Source organism: Crocodylus siamensis, chromosome 5 (genome assembly GCF_052110815.1).
Source record: "Crocodylus siamensis isolate JL-2025a chromosome 5, ASM5211081v1, whole genome shotgun sequence".
NCBI classification, from domain to species: Eukaryota; Metazoa; Chordata; order Crocodylia; family Crocodylidae; genus Crocodylus; species Crocodylus siamensis.
Genome location: NC_143399.1, coordinates 77,865,597 through 77,887,066, shown reverse-complemented (window position 1 = coordinate 77,887,066; position 21,470 = coordinate 77,865,597). Strand labels below are relative to the sequence as shown.

Below are 21,470 nucleotides of genomic sequence, written 5' to 3'. Positions count from 1 at the left end.
CAACAGTAGCAGTCCACCAACATGAGGACACTGGGTGGTACCCACTCATAGTCCCTGGATAACCAGAAATTTCAACCTTAGGCTCCAGAAATTCTGACCTTAGGCTCCTACCCATATAAGCCATTCATCCTTTGCATGTACTTAGGCCCATTTCAGTCTTATTCCAACTCAGTCTCCCATCAAGCCAGGGTATAGACCCCTTTTCTTCCCATGTAACTCTTTACAACTCATGCTGCCCAACCTGCATCTGACTTTCTATATTCTGAGAACTATATCTGGTAAGTCAGGAAAGCAAACAGACATGCTAGCACACAGCAGCATGTTTTAGTGAAAACTGTGAATAAACTACTGCTACTATTATATAGCAGTGGCCAATGGCTATGCATAGTTCCATAGATTTAAAAAGTACTGTAGACTAAAAGTAGCTCAACTGAGTTATGCTGAAGACCTAACTAATACTAACACTTCAAAAGCTATCCATAGTTGATATGTTAACAAAATATCTGTGTGGAAAGAAGAAAGTTGGAGTTTGTGAGATTTTTTTCTAAGCCAAAGATTACCAAGTAGGGCACCAGACTGCATGCAAAACACTATCCCTTTCCGTCTGGCATTCTCTACAGCTTAATGGATGGCTTCACACTTCTTTGGTTACAAAACTTGAGATGTACAATGAATGGGGCACAACACCCAGCTAAGCTTCCTTTCTCTACATCCAGCCAATTCTAACATCAGATGCAGAGATGGACCGTACCTTTATTTTTGGGTTTCCTGGTTATCAGGGTTTCAGTTTGGTTCACCCTCAGGACCTCCCCCAGTTCCTGATTCACAGAGATGGTAGGGAAGAGAGTTCAGATACCCAGGCAGGAGTAAGCCACCCCTATTTCTCAGCATGTATAAACAAAGACAGGAGCTCAGAGCCTTCCAGAATAGGACCTCCTCTTCTCCCCCACTCCAGCCACAGTTAGGTGGTGGCAGGGTTCAGGCCCTATGCAGAACAGCACCCCAGAAGTCTCAAGTCATATGGGGGAGAAAGGAGCATAACTTACAACGCCCCACAACAGTCCCTCAAGATTCTGGCTTACTTGAGGAAAGGAGAACAACAGATCAGACATTCTTGATACACTGGGTCCTAGACATCATATGAGAAAAGAGAATGTCGCTCCAATACGTGTCCTCTTGCCTGTTATTATTGTTTAGATTTATACCCCACCCCCATCCAGAAAGGCTTGCAGTGTCTTACAACAGCAGATTAACAACCCATAAGATAGCAGGGATCTGGGTTTCCCATTTCCCATGGAAAAACACAGAAAACCATGAATTTCTTGGTTTTATCAGAGAAAATGCAAATTTTCTCCTTTAGCAGAGAAACTCATGGATTTCCCTCTTTTGCAAAGAGCTCTGCAGGCTGGCTGAGTTCCAGCCTGCAAGAGCTGTTTACAAAAAGAGTGGGAAAGTCCCAATCCTGCCTAGAGGGGGGGGGGAGGGGGAAGGGCAGAGCCTGCAGCTTTAAGTCAGTTGCAAGGCTTAGGTCAGGCTCACTTTCCTCCTGCGACCTGTGAACTGGTAAGTGGGGCTTGCAGCGGGGTGAGGGAGCAGGGAGGAGTTGGAGAAATGCATGGAGTGCTCAGCCAGTGACTTCATGTGCAGCTTCCCTTACAGGCTGCTAGAGCTGCTCTAGTTTCACATGCCCCAGCCAGGCACTCCGGCCACAAGTGGGGAGATGTGAAGCCAACCAGGCACTCTGGCCACAAGTGGGGAGGTGCTGGGGAAATATACGGAGTGCCCAGCCAGCTCCACATCTCCCTGCCTGCAGCCGGAGTGCCCAGCTGGGTGCACATAAAATCAAAGTGGCTTTAGCAGTCTTTAAGGGAAGCTGCACACAGAGGTGCCAGTCAGGAGTGGGAAGATGTGCAGCCAGCCAGGCACTCAGTATCATTCACTCTCAGGTGGGACCGACTCCCCCAGATCTGTGCAGGGGGCAGGCTGCAGGCTTGAGCTCCCACCCTGCTTCTCTCCCACAGGGTCGCTGTAGCCCCAAAGGCACAACCCGGCATTGCTGGGAACAGTGGGCCATGTTGAGATCTCCTCAAAACTGTGCGTAAGGGATGAGGTGGGCGTGTGTCGCAGGCTCGTGCTCCCTGCCCTGCTGCCCTCCCCTGGGGTCTCCGCAGCACAGCATGTGCAACATGGTGCAGCATGGCACAGAGGGGCCATGCAGGAAAGCTGATTGCCTCTGCGAGCTCCACACTGCCCTGGCGACACTTCCCCTGTGCGTGTGGGTAGTGGTGCAGAGTTGTGCTGCTCACTGCTACCCCCACCCACAGAGGAAGCAGGGTGAGGAGCATGAGCCTGGAGCATGCACCTGCCCCCTCCCCCCCCCAACAGATCTGCGGGGCCTGGGTCCCCCTGTCCCCTCCTGGAGTGCATGCTGCGGTGGGAGCCAGATGGCTCCACTCCCGCTCTCACCCGAGCCTGCAGCAGGCAGGCAGCAGGGGAGGACATAGCTCCATGCTCTTTCTCCTGCAGCAGCTGCTGCCTTCTGTTGGGGGCAGGGGGCTGCGGACCTGGATCCCTGACCATGTAGCCCTGGCATCTGGGGGCCCACTCCAGCAGGGCGGTGGGGGGGATAGACAGGGTCTGTGGGTGAGGGGTAAGGGGCACAAGGAGGGCTGGGTTGGGGGGCTGTGGGGGCCTTTAATTTTAATTACAGATTGAGAGTTTTACCAGAATATATGAAATTTTTTAATATGGGAAAAACAGGATCCCTGCTTATTACGCAGGACAGCAAACCCTCTGGCCCGTTTCAACCCCCATTCACATACAATGAAGGTGTCAAAGATCCAGTCCTCGAGCCAGAAAAGCCCTATCTGGCCAACACTGTAGGTCATGAACCAGCACTGACTCTGGCTGTATGTGGTATATGGAGCCCATTTGGTGTGGGCTGAACAAAGACACAATGTGGGGACAGGCTAGGGCATGCACTACATGCAACACTCATGTCAGACCAGCCAGCTAGATCCAGTAGGGTCTGGCTCACACTCACGAACCAGCCACACATGCCGGATCCAGCACACAGGGCTGGTCTGCCATGGGCACCACATATGACATACACCCCAAACTGGCCCTAAAGCTGTAACCTCAGTGTAGGGCAGAAGTCAACGTGTGCTTCATGCAGTGCACGGGGCTGGAGCTGGTGTATGCACTGAAAGCATCATACAAGCCAGTTTGGGGTGTGTGCTGCCTACACTGGACAGACTCTGCACATTGGATTTTGCATGTGGACCCGGTATGGCCTGCAGAGTGACTCCATGCCAAGCCAGATTAATTTGATATCCCTGACATACAAGTATACAAAACTTCTTCAGTAATTATATACCATTACCAAAATAATCTTGTATCAGATTTCAAACAGGTTCTTGGCTTTTACTAGCATTTTAACCTGAAGGATTTTCCTTCATGAGATCTTTTTAAAATGAATGGGTAAAAAACAAAAACAAAAAACAAACAAAAAAAACCCAAAAACAATATTTGGAACAGGTGAGAAAACACTGTTAAGTGTCTCAACTTTGAAACATATCTAGAGTATCCTAATCATCTTTCACCAGTTTTCACCTTGGTTCTCAAGAAGTTACAGAAAACAAGCAGATTCTTGATGACAGCAGTTCCAAGATACTACCCCAGCTCATAGAAACAAAACAGCATCAGATTCTTTGTTAATACAAACAAACAGATCCACTCTGGACACGACTCTTCTGGCAAAGTAATCTAATAATGGTAGGTAAAGTTTTGCTTCAACCATCATTAAAACTTAGTCTTTAGTTGCTTAAGAATTCTAGTGGAGTCCCTGCTGTGATGCAACCAGGCCTGAGAAGCATTTAAAGGCTGATTTTTCTAACTGCTCTACAGACTGCTTGCCTACTCAGATTGCCTTGAAATTTATTGAGACTCACAAGAGTTCTAGAAAAAGACTAAAGATGAAAATCTGACAAACAGCCTTCTCAAAAAAATCTCTAAAAGATTATACCAACTTTTTATGCCCATCTTGGACTCAACCCCTGACCACAACAACCTTTCCCCCCAAAGTGATTTCAGTTGCTCAAAATACATCTCAGTTCATGCACAGCACCCACTTGCCTTCCAGAAAGCAATAAAGAAAACCTTATTAAGGTAAGAGTTCATTCTCTAAATTAACACATAGCAAACATTCACATGCAACATAAACTGTAATGCTCATATGCACAAAAAACAAAACAAGGTTCTCAGCCAGCCAGTGCTCATGTGACCTGAGTATCTCAAGAGGACATACTGAGACCTCTGAACTTGTGTAATACCCAGGCCTGGTGGACTCAAAACCTAATCTTGGCAGAATTCTTGGCAAATTCCTGCCTGAACTGTAGACATTTGTTACAGTACAGTTTGCATAAAAAGGGCTTCTGTTTTGAGGAAATATGTCTGTGTACAGCAGGTAATTCAGAAGATGCTCAAAAAAAATATAAATTTGAATGCTTACTGGGAAAGGGGTAAATTAAGGGAGAGAGGAGTGAAGTGAATAGTTTTCATACCTCTGAAAAACAGCCTCCACAGCATCCTGCATGGGGTCAAGCCCCATCTGCTCTTGCCTGGGGCAGCCTGTACCATGCTCATGCCTGCACCCACCCTGCACCTGCCCACAGCACTGCCCCAGGCCTGGTTAGCATGCACAACTTCCTAGCAGGGCTGCCACTGCTGATGCTGCCACCCAGGTACTCCTCGGAGCCACCCCCACCTCCAGCAGCTCCTCTTCCTCCTGCCCCTGCTGTGCCACTCTGGGCAGCAGGTAGCATGGGGATGTGATGCTGGCTGTAGGGGTGCATGCCAGGCACCACATGCCTAGCTGGCAGGGGAGGAAACTTTAGCAGGGCAGCTCCTGCCCCAGAATGCATTCCAGCTCCGACTCCCAGTCACCTTTCACCCACTCCACCTGCCCAGCATGATGAACCCACAGTCAACCGAGTGAGAAGGCAGTCCTGCCAGGAAGCTATGCAGAGCCAGAGCCAGGCTGATCACACCTGCATTGCCTGGGTGAGCTCTGCTGCATGTGTCCCCACCCAACGTCCAGGACCTACCACTTGAGCAGCCCCCGCCCTCCATACCCGCTGCACATCCACCCTCCAAACCCCACACTGCCCCCCCCCCCCACACCGTCCTCCATGCCCCCACCCATACCCTCCCTCCACACAATATACAAGTAGAGGTGTATTGATATATCGGTCTGATATCAGATCAGTACCAATATAAAGAAAACCGGTGGATCGGATATCAGCCCAACAGGGCCGATAAATGCCTGTGTTGGGCACTGCCGCAGTGCAGCAGTCAGGCAGCAAGGAGCAGAGCCCGGCAGCTTGGAAAGCTGCTCCCAGCTGGTAAGTCTGGTGTAATGGAAGGGGAAGGGGGAAGGAAGGGCAGACTAACAACCCCTGTGGGGAGGGAGGGGACAGGGGCAGAGCTGCAACTCATGGTGGGGAGAGGTGGCTTCACCGCTGCCTGCATCACAGGAGGGCGTGGGGGGGCGGAAATCTGCTCCCTTAATGTATGCGGGGTGAGGGCTACAGCCAAGGCTGCACATGGCTCCTCTCAGCAGGGTCTGAGCTCAAAGCAGGCACCGGTGGCACTGGGATGGCTGCATCCATCCCGAATTTTACCACTGCTTCATGCCCAGCATAGCCCTGGCTCTGTGCCCCTCCTCCACCCATGCACCAGGAAGAGGCGGGCTGAGCCAGGTAGCTGGCAACAGTGATGTGGGAGCGAAGCAGCAGCGAAACCTGGCGTGGATGCAGCATCCCACACTAAGCCCAGCTTCGGTGAGAAGAGTCCCACACAGCTGAGGGTGCAGCCCACCCCACCCCACCCCACGCAGATCCGGGTGGCACATACTTCCCCCTTCCCCCCCGTCATGCCCTCCCAGGATGCAGGCAACCGCAGGTGCCACTTCCCACCACAGTGAGCCACAACTCCACCCTCCCCCCCACCTGGGCAGCATCTGCCCTGTGACCTCCCTCACCACAGGTAACGTTGATCTGCATCCCCCACAACCCTTCCTTCCCCCCTCCCCTTCCACCACACCGGACTTATCAGCTGGAGGCAACCGTATCAGAAATTGGATCAGTATCGGCCGATACGCCTCCTTACACATCAGCAATTGGTATTGGCCCCAAAAATTGCTATCAGTGCACCACTATAGAAAAGAGTTAGAATTTATTTTGAGCTGTAATGCAGTTGCTTCCACATACACTACTCCAAAAACGTAAATCAGGGCAAAAGTTATTTTCTAAAATAAAATTAAATGTTACACTAGATCAGGGGTTAGCAACCCCCGGCACTTGTGCTGAGCATGGCACGCAAGGCCATTTTGCTCGACACGCCATCACCAGTCCCAGCTTTGGGTAACTGCTGCCAATTAGAGCGCCAAGGCTACTCCCAGCAGGCAGCTGGGAAGCTGCAAGCGTTGCTGCAAGCAGCTCAGGCTCTGTGATTAGAAGCAGCAACCCAGAGCCAGTGCTGGCTGCAGCGGGCAGGCTGCAAACAGCTATGCCGGGCTCCAGCATCAGCTCTGTACTGGCACGTGCACGCGCACCTCAGAGCAGGCAGCAGGAGGGTTGTGCTGCCTTAGGGCCAGGCCGCTTCAAGGTGCACATAGAGTCACCGTCAGCATGGAGCTGATGCTAGAGCTGTGGAGCCCGGCACAGCTGTTTGCAACGTGCCCGCTGCTTGCTGCAGCTGCCCAGAGCCCAGGCTGGCTACAAATAGTTGTGCTGGGCTCCAGAGCTCCACCATCAGCTCTGTGCCAGGAGTGGGTTGTGCTGCCTCAGGCCCCCCACACCGTCTGCACCAAGGCACATGTTTGCAACCTCCTGGCTGCAGCCAGCCTCAGCTCTGGGTAGCTCCTGCCAACTACGGAGCCCAGCCTGCTTGCAGCTGAACCTACCTCATTCCCACTCCCTCCAAGCCCAGCGCTGGCCCAGCTCCCCCTTCTGGGATGAGGCTGGCGCTGCCCCTTGCCAGGAGCGCTGCACCTTTGCAGGCTTAGCTGCATGGAGTGGGTGGGTAGTTGGGCTGATGGGCAGGCTCTGGGCTGGGGCCCTGGCTGGCTGCACTGCAGCCCGGGGGCTGGCTCCCCAGGGAAGCACAGGGGCTCCAGCAGGCCCAGCACATTGTTGGGTCAGACTTTGCCTGGTGACCTAGCAGCCCAGCTCTGTGCATCCATGCCTCTGGTTCTGTGTGCACATGCGTCTGGTTCTGGATGTGCGTGTATGTCTGTTCTGGTTCTCTGTGTTTGTGCACATGTGGCTCTGTGTGTGAAGTTCTCTGTATGTATGTGTATGTGCCAGGTTCTCTCTCTGCTCTCCTCTCTGTCTTGTTTCTCTTTTTTTCCCTCTCACTGCAACATGCCTAATATAAAAAGTACACAATAAAGGCAACATTTATGATTATTAAATATACTAATATGCAATGTGTCCTGCCATGTACTGCCCCCACTCCCCCAACTTTGTTTTTCTAGCATGCCAGTACTCCAGCACCTTGCAAGGTAGACACTGTTTTGGCACTCCGGTCAAAAAATATTACCTACCTCCACACTAGATATTTGATTTTTAATATATGATGCCTTCTGAAAGATTGTGTGCGTGTGTGAGACCCCTGACAGCTCTCTAAAACTTCGTAAGTGGCCCATCAGCTGAAATAACTGCCCACTGTCGCTGTAACCCACCAGCCAAGGACGTTAGCGTTCAAATTGTCTGTTGATCATAAACCTGGCCAAACTTTTGTCACTAAAATTGAGCCTGTTCTGTCTGTTAACAACAAGGTCTTCAGAAGACATGCACAGTCTGCAGCAGCAGCCCAGATAACATCCTGACACAGTGTGTACACAGACCACCAAACTGAGGGAGTTCAACACCCGTTTCTGAGCAACATCTCAATACACCCATAATACACACAGGACACAGAACCGGATACAGTTGAAGCCATTTCAAAATGGGAATACTCTGAAAGGACAGCAGCTGTTAGGTTCTAATTCTTATTCACAAATGTTAGGGGCTGCAAGGGACCTCACGAGATCATCAAGTCCAGCGCCTCTGCACTTGAGCAAGACAGACTGCTGAAGTCAGATGACCCAGCAAGGTGCGCATCAAGTCATTTTGTTAAAGATCTCCAGGGTAGGTGACCACCTCTGGGGGGGGATTCTGTTCCCTGACCCTTGGCACTCAAATTGTAAAAAAAATTTCTCCTTATGTCCAATCTGAAATGATCTTCAGGCAATTTGAGTCTATTGTTTCTTGTCTTCCCCTGGGGTGCCTTGGTGAACAGATCCTCCCCCAAGCCTTGACATGCACCCCTTATATATAGGCTGCCACCAAGTCCCCTCCAAGTCGTCTTTTCCCTAGGCTGAACAGACCCACGTCTCTCAGCCTCTCATCGTATGACCTGCTCTTCTCCAGACCTCTAACCATGTACATGGCCCTCCTTTGGACTCTCTCAAGCTTCTCCACATCCTTCCTGAAGTCCGGTGCCCAGAACTAGACACAGTACTTCAGCTGCTGTCTCACCAAGGCCAAGCAGAGCAGGAGGATGACATCCTTAGTCTTGCCTGAGATGCATTGGTAAATGCATGCCAGTGTTTGATTCGCTCTGCCAGCTACACCATTGCATTAGTGGCTCATGTTCATTCTGTGGTCTATCATGACCCCCAGGTCTCTTTCAGTTGCGATGCTGGCAAGTGTAGCAACACCAAGTCTGTGTGTTGCAGATTATTTCTCCCCAGATGGAACAGTTTACTTTTCTCTGCGTTAAACATCATCAGGTTTTGATCCACCCACCTTGCAAGCCTGTCCAGGTCAGCCTGTATCCCCAGCCTGTCCTCAAGCATGACCACACTCTCCCATAATTTGAAGTCATCCGCAAACTTTGCCAGTACGCATTTATCACCCAAATCAGAATCACTGATGAACACGCTGAAAAGCACTGGTCTGAGTACTGAACTCTGAGGACTGCCACTGGTCACCTTCCTCCATGCTGACTCAAGACCTAGAAAGTATTTATGGACAGAACTAGCTCAGAGCAAGCTGCCTAGCCACCAGACCAGGAAGTAGTCGAGGACACATTTTCCCAGTTTTACCATGAGGACATTGTGGGAGACTAAGTCAAAGGCCTTTCTGAAATCCAAGTATATGACATCAACCTCATTTCCCCTATCCAGGTGGCGAGTTACTTGATTGTAGAAGGAAATGAGGCTGGTCAGGTATGACCTGCCTGCAACAAAACCATGTTGGCTATCTTATGCGTGAATAAGCCAGAAGCAATACAAACGTAGCAAAACTGCTTCATTTTCAATATTGCACGAGGCAGTTTTAAACCTAGAATGGTTCTACTTTATATATTTGTACCATTGCTAGCTGATCCGCACTTAGCGATTAGAATGTAGCAGCTGCTACCCTTTCAAAACTGCTCCAAATTTGTGCTTGTTCATACACACATCTCCAACTCCCTTTGCTGGTGTTTACCCTCTTCTTTGGGTATTCTGCACTGACCACCACAGGAAACAGTATAATAAGATGGTGCTCAGCTTTTGGCCCACAAGCCAAATCCAGCCCGTGGGGCTGTGTCATTCAGCCTGTGGGGTTCCATACAGGTCTGGAAATTTGGTGGTGGGTGGACAGTGGCAGAGTTAACTGCTTTGGCTTTAGCCCCTCTTCCAGAGCCATGCTAATTAATTCTGCTTTCACTCTTCTATCACCAGATTTCCAAATCATGCCAGCCTGTGGGGAGCAGAAGGTTGAGTACCACTGGACTAATGCTTTCCCTTTGTTAAGAAAACATTGTGTTTACATTTACTAGGTGCAACTTCTACCTGCTTTTCTATAAATTTAACTACTGCAGGAGTGTCAAACATATGGCCTGCAAGCTGGATCCAGAAGGGCTACTAGCAGACAACCAGAAATTACATGTCCCTCAGCCTCACTACTACCCTTGTTGCAACCCCAGAGCTCAACTGTTGTCATACCCCTGTCCCTGAACCCACTGATGCCCCTGGGCCCCTCATCACCTCCACTGTGGTAGTCATGGCAGCTGTCCCCATTCCCTGAGCTGGATCCAACCTGCGAGGAGTACTGCAGTCCAGATCCAGCCCAGGGCCCCAAGCAAGTCAGACACCCCTGGCCTACCCCATGGAAAAATCTGCATCTAAAATTTATAGCCCTCTACCTTTCCAACATACTATTTAACACATTGGTTTGATTTACTCATCACTTAACTCACAGACTTGCATCCCACCATGCCGCTGACAATTCCTGCCTGCTGCTAGTGACACAGCCTTCACAACAGAAATAAGGCACAGGGCTCTCAAGACAGGCATGCACCTCTTTCCTTTCACCACCTAGACACAGAAAGCAAGGAGAGGAGCAGATCTGGAGCTCATTAGATAGCTTCACCTTACAATCACAGTTCTGCCAAGCTGTTACAAACTAACCCTTCCAACATTCAATCCAGCTACACAAAAAGATAATGCAAATGATGTGGTGCAACTCCAGGGAGCAGACTTCAAATTGTGCTGGCATGCATCTTAATTCAGTGTTTTCAGAAATTTAGGTTTTGTTGACTTAAATGGTCTGGAAGGGCACAGAATATGGACAATCTTAACTCTATGCTGGCAACGCGTCTGTCAGTAAAAAAGCAGTTTCTTTTGTAAATGTAATTTCAACAATCTAGGTCAGTGAGCAAAGGGAACTGATTTGCTTGCTTCAGCAAAGCTATTCTGTAAAATAAAATAAAAAATCCTTTAAATGACATTTTAAAAGGTTTCTAACAGTTTACCAGTTCTAGACAGCACCTTACCCACTCTGGGTGCCACCAGAAATAAAGTCTAAATATAAATGTGTGCTATAACCAAATTTTACAAATTCTATTCACTCTCAAAACATAAAGAGACATTTAGATATTATAAAGTTATACCAAAAGATTAACAAGTTTTTTGACAGGCATTCCTTATAATCAAACACAAGCATTTAAGGTCTGCAAAGCTACATTTCACATAGGTAGATTACATACCTAACAATTTTAAATAAAAGTTTGCTGAGATTTCAAGGTTATTATATGTTTATATTTGAGCCTTAATTTTTGCTAAGCACACTGAAGTCTCAAAGCAGAGTGGGACACAATATGTGAGCTTCAATATTAAACCCACTGGGATGCCACGAGAACCTTTTAATGGTGTTGCACAAGAGCAGACCCAGGGGATGTGGCAACACTGTCACATCCCACTTTGGCTGTGCACAGCATGAGCAGCAAGGGTGTGCGAAATGGGCTGTATTTGATTCAGATTTGGATTCGGCCCAATTCGAATTAATTGATTCGGATCACTGTCCCTGATTCGATTCAGCTGAATCTGAAGATTTGATGCTGATTCAGAGAATCAGTGATTTGGCCATAGACACAGCTTTAAATGTTTTTTCTACATACCCCAAGGTATCAGGTGTGGCTCATAAATGCTGTGCTGCTGGGGTGAATGGAGCATCCCACAGGAGTGCAAGGGGGCCTCCCCACATGCTCAGCAGCGAACCCAGAAGCGAACCTGAAGTACTTCCGGTCCACCGCCGAGCACGCAGGGGGGCTCCTCCCCACTACTCCCCCCCCAGCAACTGGCCACAGGGGGACCCTGGGTGCCCCCCCAGACACAAAAGGCAGCAGTCAGTGAGCCAGGAGGCCCCCCCAGCACTCTCCCCAGTAGACCCAGAAGTGGACCAGAAGCACTTCTGGGTCTGCTGCCAAGTGTGCTAGGGAGCTCCCCGCACTCCTGAGAGACACTCTATCCACCCCAGCATCACAGCATTCACAAGCTTTGAGGTATGTAGAAAAGAACATTTAAAGCTGTGTCTATATCCAAATTGCCAAATCTTTCTGAATCGATTCAGAGGGTCTCCAATTCGATTCGGAGAGAGTAAAGGGTCTCCTGATTCAATTCAGGATTTGGAGATATGGCTGCCAAATAGGGCTGAATCTCTGACAAATCGAATCAGTGACCGAAGCATTGTACAGCCCTAAGGAATAGTGACCCTACCGGTGTGTCAGCACAGCTGCTGCCAGCACTTCACATGTGCCGTGAACTGGATTCATCAGATGGCTGGCATGAGGTTTGGCTGGAGTCCCTGCTTTCACCTTCTAGGCTCTGGAGATGCATGAATACCACTACTGTTCATGGCTTCCCTTCATTCCCCTCCCACCTGCCGCCACTGAATTCAGCAGCAGGGGAAAAGGGGACGAGCAGCAATAGTAGGGCTCAGCCCCTTGGCTCAAGCTGCATGCAAGCAAGGTCTGAGCACTACCATCACTTGTCCCTGCTTTTCCCTAGTACTAAACATGTGGGGGATAGGGGCAGCAAACAGCTAAACGTGGGGGGTAGGGGCAGCAAACAGCTGACCTGTGGTCCTGGCTCCAGCCAGAGTCTGTGCTAATCAACTGGTCAGCTCAGAGCTTGGAGCTAAACAGGAACCAGGCTGACATGCTGACAAGCTCAGAGTACACTGGCATCCAGGACTGCAGTGAAGGGGGTCTAACAGCCTCCTCACCACAATCTTGGATCCATCCACAGTGCCTCACAATATTAGCACTGTTAGGTATCTAAACACCTATACAATTCACAAAATAGATACAGGTTTCAGACAGAAATCCATAGCATCAAAAACATATGGTCTTTGCATGCATTTAATAAAAAAAAAAATGTTCTATTATTTTTCTGTAATCAAAAATTAAATTTATTTTCTGAAAATGGGTTGCTAGTCAATTCTAAAAAGTTACGTATGCTTTGAGTCTAAAAAAGATTGAGAACCACTGACTTGGGTACTTCATATAAAATTTTGTCCCAGTGAGCTTTCACTCTAAATTTTAAATGCCACACTGAGCAAAGGTGACAAACAACAGGGAGGGGATGAGCAAGAAAAGACAAAGATTACAGTACTGCAAGCTCTATTCAGATTCAGGCATACACATCTTAGTTTTGTAATATTTTTGTATACAAAAGACAAATTCCAAAACACGTTTGTTTTTTTTTTAAACTTACAGGTTTCCCCATTGGTTTCCCTTAATTTAACAGTCGAATTTCTATTCTGCTGGTTATATCACACTTTCCATTCATCTGCACTGCAGACTACTTTGGCAAGGAGGGAAGTAATTTATCCAGTTTACTGAAAAGTCTACCCAAAAAAAGCATACAAGTATATTTTACAACCATGCCCAATACTATGCAATTGGCATGGTTTGATAATTTATTTTACATCCTACTGAATGCAGTGTAAAACACTGAAAAGTTTAGAAAACTGTGCAATACCAGACAAAAAACACACCCACACCTTTTCTCAGGAGACAAGCTCTACTGTTCTGACGTGTGTTTGATATGACATCAATGCACTTTAGGACAACCACAGGGATGGAAGTAAGGAAATGCAAAAAGTTGCTCTTTAGGGAAAAAAAAAAGTATCTTAAGATGAATTGAAACGTAATGGGCTAAATGGTGATGCTTGTACTGTCCATATGTGTATATGTATGTACGTGTGTGTGCGTGTACGTGTATCTCTGTATGTGTGTCTTCTAATTAAATATAATCAGATGTCAAGCACACAGAATCTGTTTCTGTTAAGTGTGTAAATTAAGACGGCACTCCTGTGATGGTGAAAATAGCCTAGGGAAATTATTTGTTTCCGTCTTGGGCAGGATGAGACAGTGAACCACTGAACCTAGGGACAAGCCTTAGTCAGAACCTCAGTGTTTCATTTTCAGTCTCAAATAAGGCGCATCTGAACCTAGCACCCTTTCCTGCCTAGGCAGGGGGTCAGACTCAGTGATCTGCTGAGGTCCCTTCTGACCCCAGCATCTATGAATCTATATGCCTTTACAGAAAAATAAAAACACAGATTACAAGTTACTTTTATATTTATTTTACTAACATACAAACAAAAAAAACTGTAAACGGTGGCCAAGATTTAAAAAAAAGATACCCAGAACTAGTAGATCGTTAGATCTAGTATATCAGAACAGCAAAGATCTTTACTAGGAGTACTTGACTAAGATACCTCACTTTATGCGGGTTCTGTATGTGCGAATTCGCTCTTACCCAATGATCCTTTTTATACCAAAAACTCTTTACGTGTGAGGTCAATTCACCCTTATGCAATCAGTGTGGTGGAAGCCCACAGTCAGCTGCTCTGTGCAGTGCATTGTGGGAGTGACACACCAAAATATAGTCTCCTGTATGGATCTGTGCTCCTCGCTCGTTGCCTGCAACACGTGTTTCTGTAGCTGCCATCCCCATTATGGCTTCCAAACATCCCATTAGCTTATCTCCTACCCCTCTCTGCTGTTGGCGAGTACCAAAATTGTCTTATAAAAGTGGCAGAAATGGGTCTGGGGGGTCACTACAGTCAAAGTTTTGGAAAGTATCCTGATTTGTTATATTGTAAAAACTGGGTTCCCTTTATGTGAATTTGAGATATGCACCGTTTTCCAGGAACGCATGTACAGCATAAAGCAAGGGAAACCTGTAGTTCTAAGCTGTAGTAGTCCTCTGAGCACAAAAATAACTATATATTTGCAAAACTATACTTTTTTTTTTTTAGAATGAAATCACAAACCAGCCATTTGAAATGAAACAAGCTAGACTGACAAAAATACTGTTTTCTCTGAATCAAGGTAATTTCTTGTTCAAGTTTTTTTAAAGACTTAAGAAACCCTTACAAACAAGTATAACTAAGACAGCAACAACTGAAAGATGTTGTATGTTCTATTCATCCTGGCATAGGATTAATTCCAAAATGATTGTAATTTAAAATATTATTATACATATTCCACTTTACTCATTTTAGCAATATTATCAACATGCACTTATCTAATTGATGTTTGCAAACTGACTTTGCCATAAAGTACAGTGGGGGCAGTTAAATGAAAGCAAAGATTCCCAGGACACAGACTAAGATATTAAAACCTCTCCTCTCCAGACTCCGTTGCCTCTCTCCCTATTCAACAGGGAAAGGAACCATAACACACAACCCTCTATCAACAATAAGATCCAAACTGCATCCAGGTATTTAAAACAAGACAGTAAAACTTCTGTTATCCTGGAAGGCAGCTTTGATTTCAACTATCCAAACCTGCAACTTCCTTCTCAACTTCAGACAGCATTTAGAATGCCAATATTTATTGGTAAAAATAGTTGCAGTACAATGAAAACAGATTTGGGAGCAGCAAAAAAACAAGTTTAACAACAGAATAAATATCCCAAAGAATGCTTCACCAACAGAACACTCTGAGTGTCAGCAATGCTGAACAACTTAAGTTTAACTTCCCACAAAAGTCATGGGATGTTGCTTATTGAACACCTTCAATCAATATTTAGCTTTCCTGTTAAATTGTAAAACTGAAGACTTTTCAGCATTAGGAATCACATAAGGATATGATCCGTTCCCAATTCTAGAACTAAAGGGGGGAAAAACAAACAGTTGCAGATCCAAATGAAGAACAATCCACTGTGGCTCCCACAGGGCTCCCCCTGACAGTTCACCACTGGGCAGGCTATCAAGCAATCAGTCCTCTTGGAGGAAGGAGAACAGAACATTGTAGGAATTGGTGGGAGGGTTCCTCAGGAGTATACAACTGTTCAAGCTTTCCTGAGACAGGAGAGACCTTCCTTGATGGAAGTACTCTCATTATTTACTGCAAGAGTCTGCTCTCTGATCTTTTCTGGAAAAGCCTGTCCACAATCACAACAGAAAACATAATTTGTGGTGGCTATTATGCCTGGCTTGCACAGAAGAACAGATTAATATACTCAAATGCTATGTATTAACACACACGGTAAGTATCAACTGTTAAAATTATTTTGCAAACAAAGTTAGCGGAAGTTACTTGTTACCTTACTAACATGCATTCTTAGATGCTTTGAAGATAGCTGAATAGAAGTTTGTTGGATATTAACATTTAACTTTATCTTAATACTCAAAATTCCAAGGATTCCTTCAAAATTTACTCTTCCTTAATGTAATAAAAATACTACATACAGCACAATTCAATTAGTAAAATGGTAACTGCCCAAAAACTGAAATTAAAGTTATTAGCAAAATGCTGCATACTATTTTTCTTGTGAAATACAGCTAAGCAAGTACATTTTATTTTAAAAGTCTAAATTAAGCATGATCTAATAAAAACAGCTATAGTTCAAATAGGAATAAAAAACTATATCAAAAATAGGAATGCAGATATGGTGCTTAGAATTATAAAACCAACTGACAAAATAAAAAAATAAACAAGGAATGATAGTGCTGAAAAGTGAGAAGAGGTACTATATACTTACTTGGTGTGAAAGCAAATCTGTGCTTACATAATTCACAGTATTCTTTTCTGCTGTGTTTAAGCCACTGAACTAAGCTGCAATGAAGAAAAACATTAACACAGGACTAAATGCGCCTATATTGCAAACATTTAGATAACTAGACATTTAATTTCTTGCCACTTGCAGAAAGTCTAAATTTAACTGCAATTAAAGCTATCTAATACATTAACCTTGTTAATAAAAATAGGAAGAGTCATTATTCAAATGAAATAAATATTCTCAAAAGGAAAAAGGAGAGCAGCCTATCAATAACTAACTTTTGAAACAGAGCATTTGTACTGTACATAGCACATCCACCTGGTGTATATAACAATGTCTATAAGATCTGAGTTCTTAACAAGAATAGTGACCACACAATCTCTCTCTAGTAATGTGGACTTGTGCAAACAATCCTCATAAATAGACAGAGAAGATGCTATGCAGGCATATCTAAGACTGATCTTTTTTTTTGTTGCTGTGACAGTAATCAACTCCCTAATTACAAATGATCACAATGCATTTATAGTGCAGACAGACTTAAAGAGTTTTCTATTCAGTATTATAACCAATATTTTTGTGATTAACCATTCAACTTTAACACTGCATTATTATAAAGATTTTTTATATCTTTATAAAATACTGTATTTCCTATTCAGAGGGTGGCACTAAAACTTTACTCCTATTCATAGACATTTTTTGAGCTGTAATAGATAAGAGTGCGAGTTCAAACTGCTAATTTTCTTCCTGTAGTTTACAGTTTGGATAAAACAACCAGCCAAGTACAATTTTAGTTTTATGCACATATGTCTATCCAAAGTACATGTATTCATGCTTGCATACTCCTCATGCTTTAATCAATGGGACAACTTACTGAGCCTACAAGAACCATCTTAAAATATTGTTTAAACATACTTCCTCTGAAAACTGACTGCTTCTCAAATACAATTTTTTCTGGAGAGTTAGAAGCGTCTCAGAGTGATATTACAGATTACAATTAGTTCATGTTAAGAGCACTTAAAACTTAATGAACATTAATGTGTAATCATCCAACTAGTGCTAAACACCCTTTAGGCATCTTGAAGTTATGCCGCTTTGGGCAAGGATTCTCTCTGAGCTGGACTACCTAGCTTGAGTTAATTTCTGGCTACTCACTTGAGATAAAACCACCCATCTGCAGTCTTCCACTGTCCCAGGAGGCACTGGTCCTAGGTGGACTGGCTATCATTCAGAACACTACAGCCCTAAACTGACAATGAGAACAGCTGAGCAACGGGTGGGCAGGGATGGAGTAAGGAGGGAGGGGGTGGGGGGAAGGGGCAAAGGAAGTCAAGGGAGTGGGGAAGAGGGGAAAAGGGAGGGATCTTCTGTCTTTCTCCTTCCCAAATTACCCCCTGACTTCCAAATTGCTCCTCCACCCCCAGATCTCTCCCCTGTCACTTCAATTGTTCCCTCTGCTCCCAGATCACTGCCCTGCTGCCCCAATCAGCCCAACTAGTGAAACTGGACGAGGTGCCTTCCTGCCTGCTCCTGGGATCATGGCAGACCACACCACCAGTGCACCCTGATTCAGCCCCCATCAGGCCCTGCAACTTAAGGGGAGGTGGAAGGGAAGGGGCCAGGGGGGAAGAGCTGTCAGGTAGCTGCGAGGCCTGCTGGGGGCTGGATCTGATTTCCCAGGGGCAATATGGGTTGCATGTCCACCCCCTCCCTCTGCTGCCACCACTGTTGCTCTCAGGCTGCTTGAGGTGGCAGGGCAGCAACCCTGGGGTGGTAGGGCAACCTGGGGGCAAACGGGCTGATCATGGGATGGAGGAGGTAATCCAGGGGCTGATAGGAGGCAGAGGGAGTTATCCAAGTAGCACAAGGGAGCCCTTCCCCTCCCCCACACTCCTTCCTGGTCTATACTGTGGCTAGAGAACCAGTGAGCAAGGCAGGCATACAGCAGATGAGGGGTGCACCAATAGAAATTTTTTGGGCCAATACCGATGGCCAATTTTTAATGAGCCATATCAGCCAATACCGATCTGATTCTAATATGCAGCCCCTCAGCATGGAAAGCAGCATCTGGCTGGTAAGTCTGTTGTGGGAGAAGGGGTGGGGGGAGAAAAGGGACATGGAGAAGGGAGGCAAATCAAGGCCCTTGCAGTGAGGAAGGGAGTGGGACTAGAGCTGGGGCTGTGAAAGAGGCAGGGGCAGGTGCTGCCTAGCTGGGGTGGGGCACAGGATGGAGCTGTACCTCATCTAGGGAGCATGGGGAGGGGCGGCTCCTGCCACTATGTACCCCAAGAGGGCATGCGGGGTGTGTGCCCCTGGATCTGCGCACAGGGTGGGCTGGGGCTCCACTGGGCTCTTCCCAACAGGGGGTCTGGGCCCAGGCTGCACTTGGGGCATGCAGCAGCAGTACTGAAACTGGGGGGGTTATAGCAAATTTGGGAGGGGAAGCTGAAGCACCCCCCTCCTACCTTTCCAGCACCATCCACCCTGAGTGTACCCTGGCCCAACCCCCCACCAGGAAGAGCCAGACGCAACTCTGGCCCCAGGCTGCAGTGTCAGCCCACCCCGCCCCACACACATATCTTGGGGCATTTACGCCCCATGCCCTCCCAGGGTATGTACAGTCGTAGGAGCCTCTTCACATGGCTCCATTCCATGCCCCACCCGGGCAGCACCTGCCCCATCCCAGCCTCACTCACTCCCTCACCACAGGGACTTGATCTGCACCTACCTGGCTTCCCTTCCCTCTCCCCTTGCCCTTTCCCCCACCAAGACTTACTAGCCAGACCCAGCTGCTCTCCACACTGCCAGGGTGCACTCCTGGCTGCCTGCATGCTGCGCTGCAGCTGCGCACATGCATGTGGCATTTATTGGCCACGTTATCAGACAAAAAAAAGCTGATTGCCAATACTCTCAATTTTCCTCATATCGGTGCCAATCTGATATGGAACCGATGAATCAGTGCACCTCTAGAGCAGACTTGCAGCCCCTAGCCATTCCTCTGATTCCCAGCCTTCTAGCAGCAAGTCTGAGCAGAGCACATTAGAGAGTATTAACGCTGAATGTGTGACTGATCACTAACACTAATTAACTGTAACACAAAGTAATATTCCCTAGAATTACCATTTACTAACTCTAACATGTAATTTCACTCTCAAAAAACGTGTTAAAATATTTGTGTTTAAATAAAAATATAAGAACTTACCATTCTTGATGAATAAATTTAATACTGCCAGTACACACACATGGATGATAGAGCGGTTTCTCAGGTGTTCCCTCAGACCGACATACCCTGCATATATCTGCCGACCAAAACAAGAACCTTATTACACTTTTGTTAAATAAAAAGCCTCACATTAATATTAAACTATATTAAGATTTCTAAACAGAAGAGTTACATTGCTATGGTCAAGGACCATGCCACATAGCAAAATAGAACTGTACCAATTTAATATGAAAGAAGCTGAACACACAGACAAGACGCATATAACACAAGAAAAAGGTTCTATGAGCAAGGGCAGAACAAATTTCTGTTCCTTCTTCCTAAGCACACCATCTGTCACACACATGAAACAAAAGTTACAATATTTTTAAAGTTCTACAATAGACTTACATATACAAGCACACAAGTGCTGGGGGTACAGACAGGCACAAGCATCAGGATATAAAAATTTTTGTATGGCTAAAATGGCAACATGCATGTATGGGTCATTTGACAGCATACACTGATGTACCCAAAAGTTTCTGCTTCACTTGGGATTGAAAACTGAGAATGGTTTAGCTTGGGTAAAACTGTAACTAAAGCCAAGGAGGACTGGTATTTACAATGCCGGCTCTCAGGCAACCACAGAACTAGTTGTTTAGGATACTACCCAGGGCTGTAATAAATAAATCTCTCTCACTGCTCAGGAAGAAATAATAATAATTTTAAAAAGATCACACAGCAAAGTGACAAAAAGTAGAAAGGTACCCTGGAGCAGATGGTGTGAGCAGCCAAAAGCCACTGACACTTCAGCAGTGATTGAGGGGGTTAAACTTTAAGCTGCAGCAAAAGGGTGCATGACTTCTTCATGTAGCCAACATTCAAGTACATTGAACCCAAGCTATGCCATGTGAGATTTGGAAAAGTCACTTTCCCTTTAGGAAGGCAAAATAAAACAAGGTGCTTGTCTTGTTGAAGCAGGGAGGAAGAGGGAAGAATGGGTGCAAGTAAATACAATAACTGGTTGGATCACTGTGCTCAACAGCACTCACCAGCAGTGCAACATCTAGTTGGGAGAAGGTATCAAGTGGAGTTCCCCAGGGGTCTCTCCTGGGTCCGGTGTTAACATATATAAATCTCCATTAATGATTTGAAAAACAGGGCTGAGCAAATGCTTAGCAAATCTGAGCACAACACCAGTTGACTGGAGTCACGGACACTCTGGAAAGTGGGATTAGGACCCAGAATGACATAGATAAACTGGAGAAACGGTGGGAAAAAAAAAAAAAGCAAGCCAAAAGGACAAATGCACTTGGCATGAACAAATATAGACTGGGCAACATACTGATGAGAAAGATGAGGGATCACAGTGAACAGTAAGTTGAATATGAGACAATAGTGAGCTCTTTCTGGAGGGAACAAAGGGATATCCTCTTAGTCAGCCTCTGATGACTTTGTGGCACACCAACTATGTTCACAGCCCCATATTTACACCCTTCTTGACATTATTTTTAGCACCACAAAGTGCAAAGGCACTTGTTGCATGACAAATTAATGTCTGTGCATGGTCCATGAAACGCAAGTGTCCAAGTCCCACTCATGATGACCGCAAACCTAAATCCAAAAACACGTTGAAAGCTAATACAAATAAAATTTGCTTCAATAATAACCCAGAGCAATTATCACTACACACACGTGCGCGCGCACACACAAACTGCAACTGACTTGTCTGTGGACAAACATGAACAGCATCATCCACTCCCTTAAATAACTAAGCATTCCTTTGTCAGAAGACAGGGCTTAGTGGCACTAAATCTCAATGTTTTCTACCATCTGACGAAGTAGACTGCAGCCTATGAAAGCTCTAACAATTGTTTTCAACATCCA

At 46.2% G+C, this 21,470-nt stretch overlaps 1 protein-coding gene across 2 annotated transcripts in view; it reads right to left on the bottom strand.

Moving 5' to 3' along the window:
- Window positions 1-21,470, bottom strand: part of MARCHF6 (membrane associated ring-CH-type finger 6) — an 82,037-nt gene that overhangs the window by 47,928 nt on the left and 12,639 nt on the right. For both annotated transcript variants that reach the window (XM_090049290.1, XM_090049289.1), the window contains exons 2-3: window positions 19,587-19,683; window positions 16,370-16,443 (exon numbers count right to left, since the gene is read on the bottom strand). In XM_090049290.1, coding sequence (XP_089905416.1) covers window positions 16,370-16,443; window positions 19,587-19,683 — 171 coding nt within the window. The remainder of the gene's footprint in view (window positions 1-16,369; window positions 16,444-19,586; window positions 19,684-21,470) is intronic.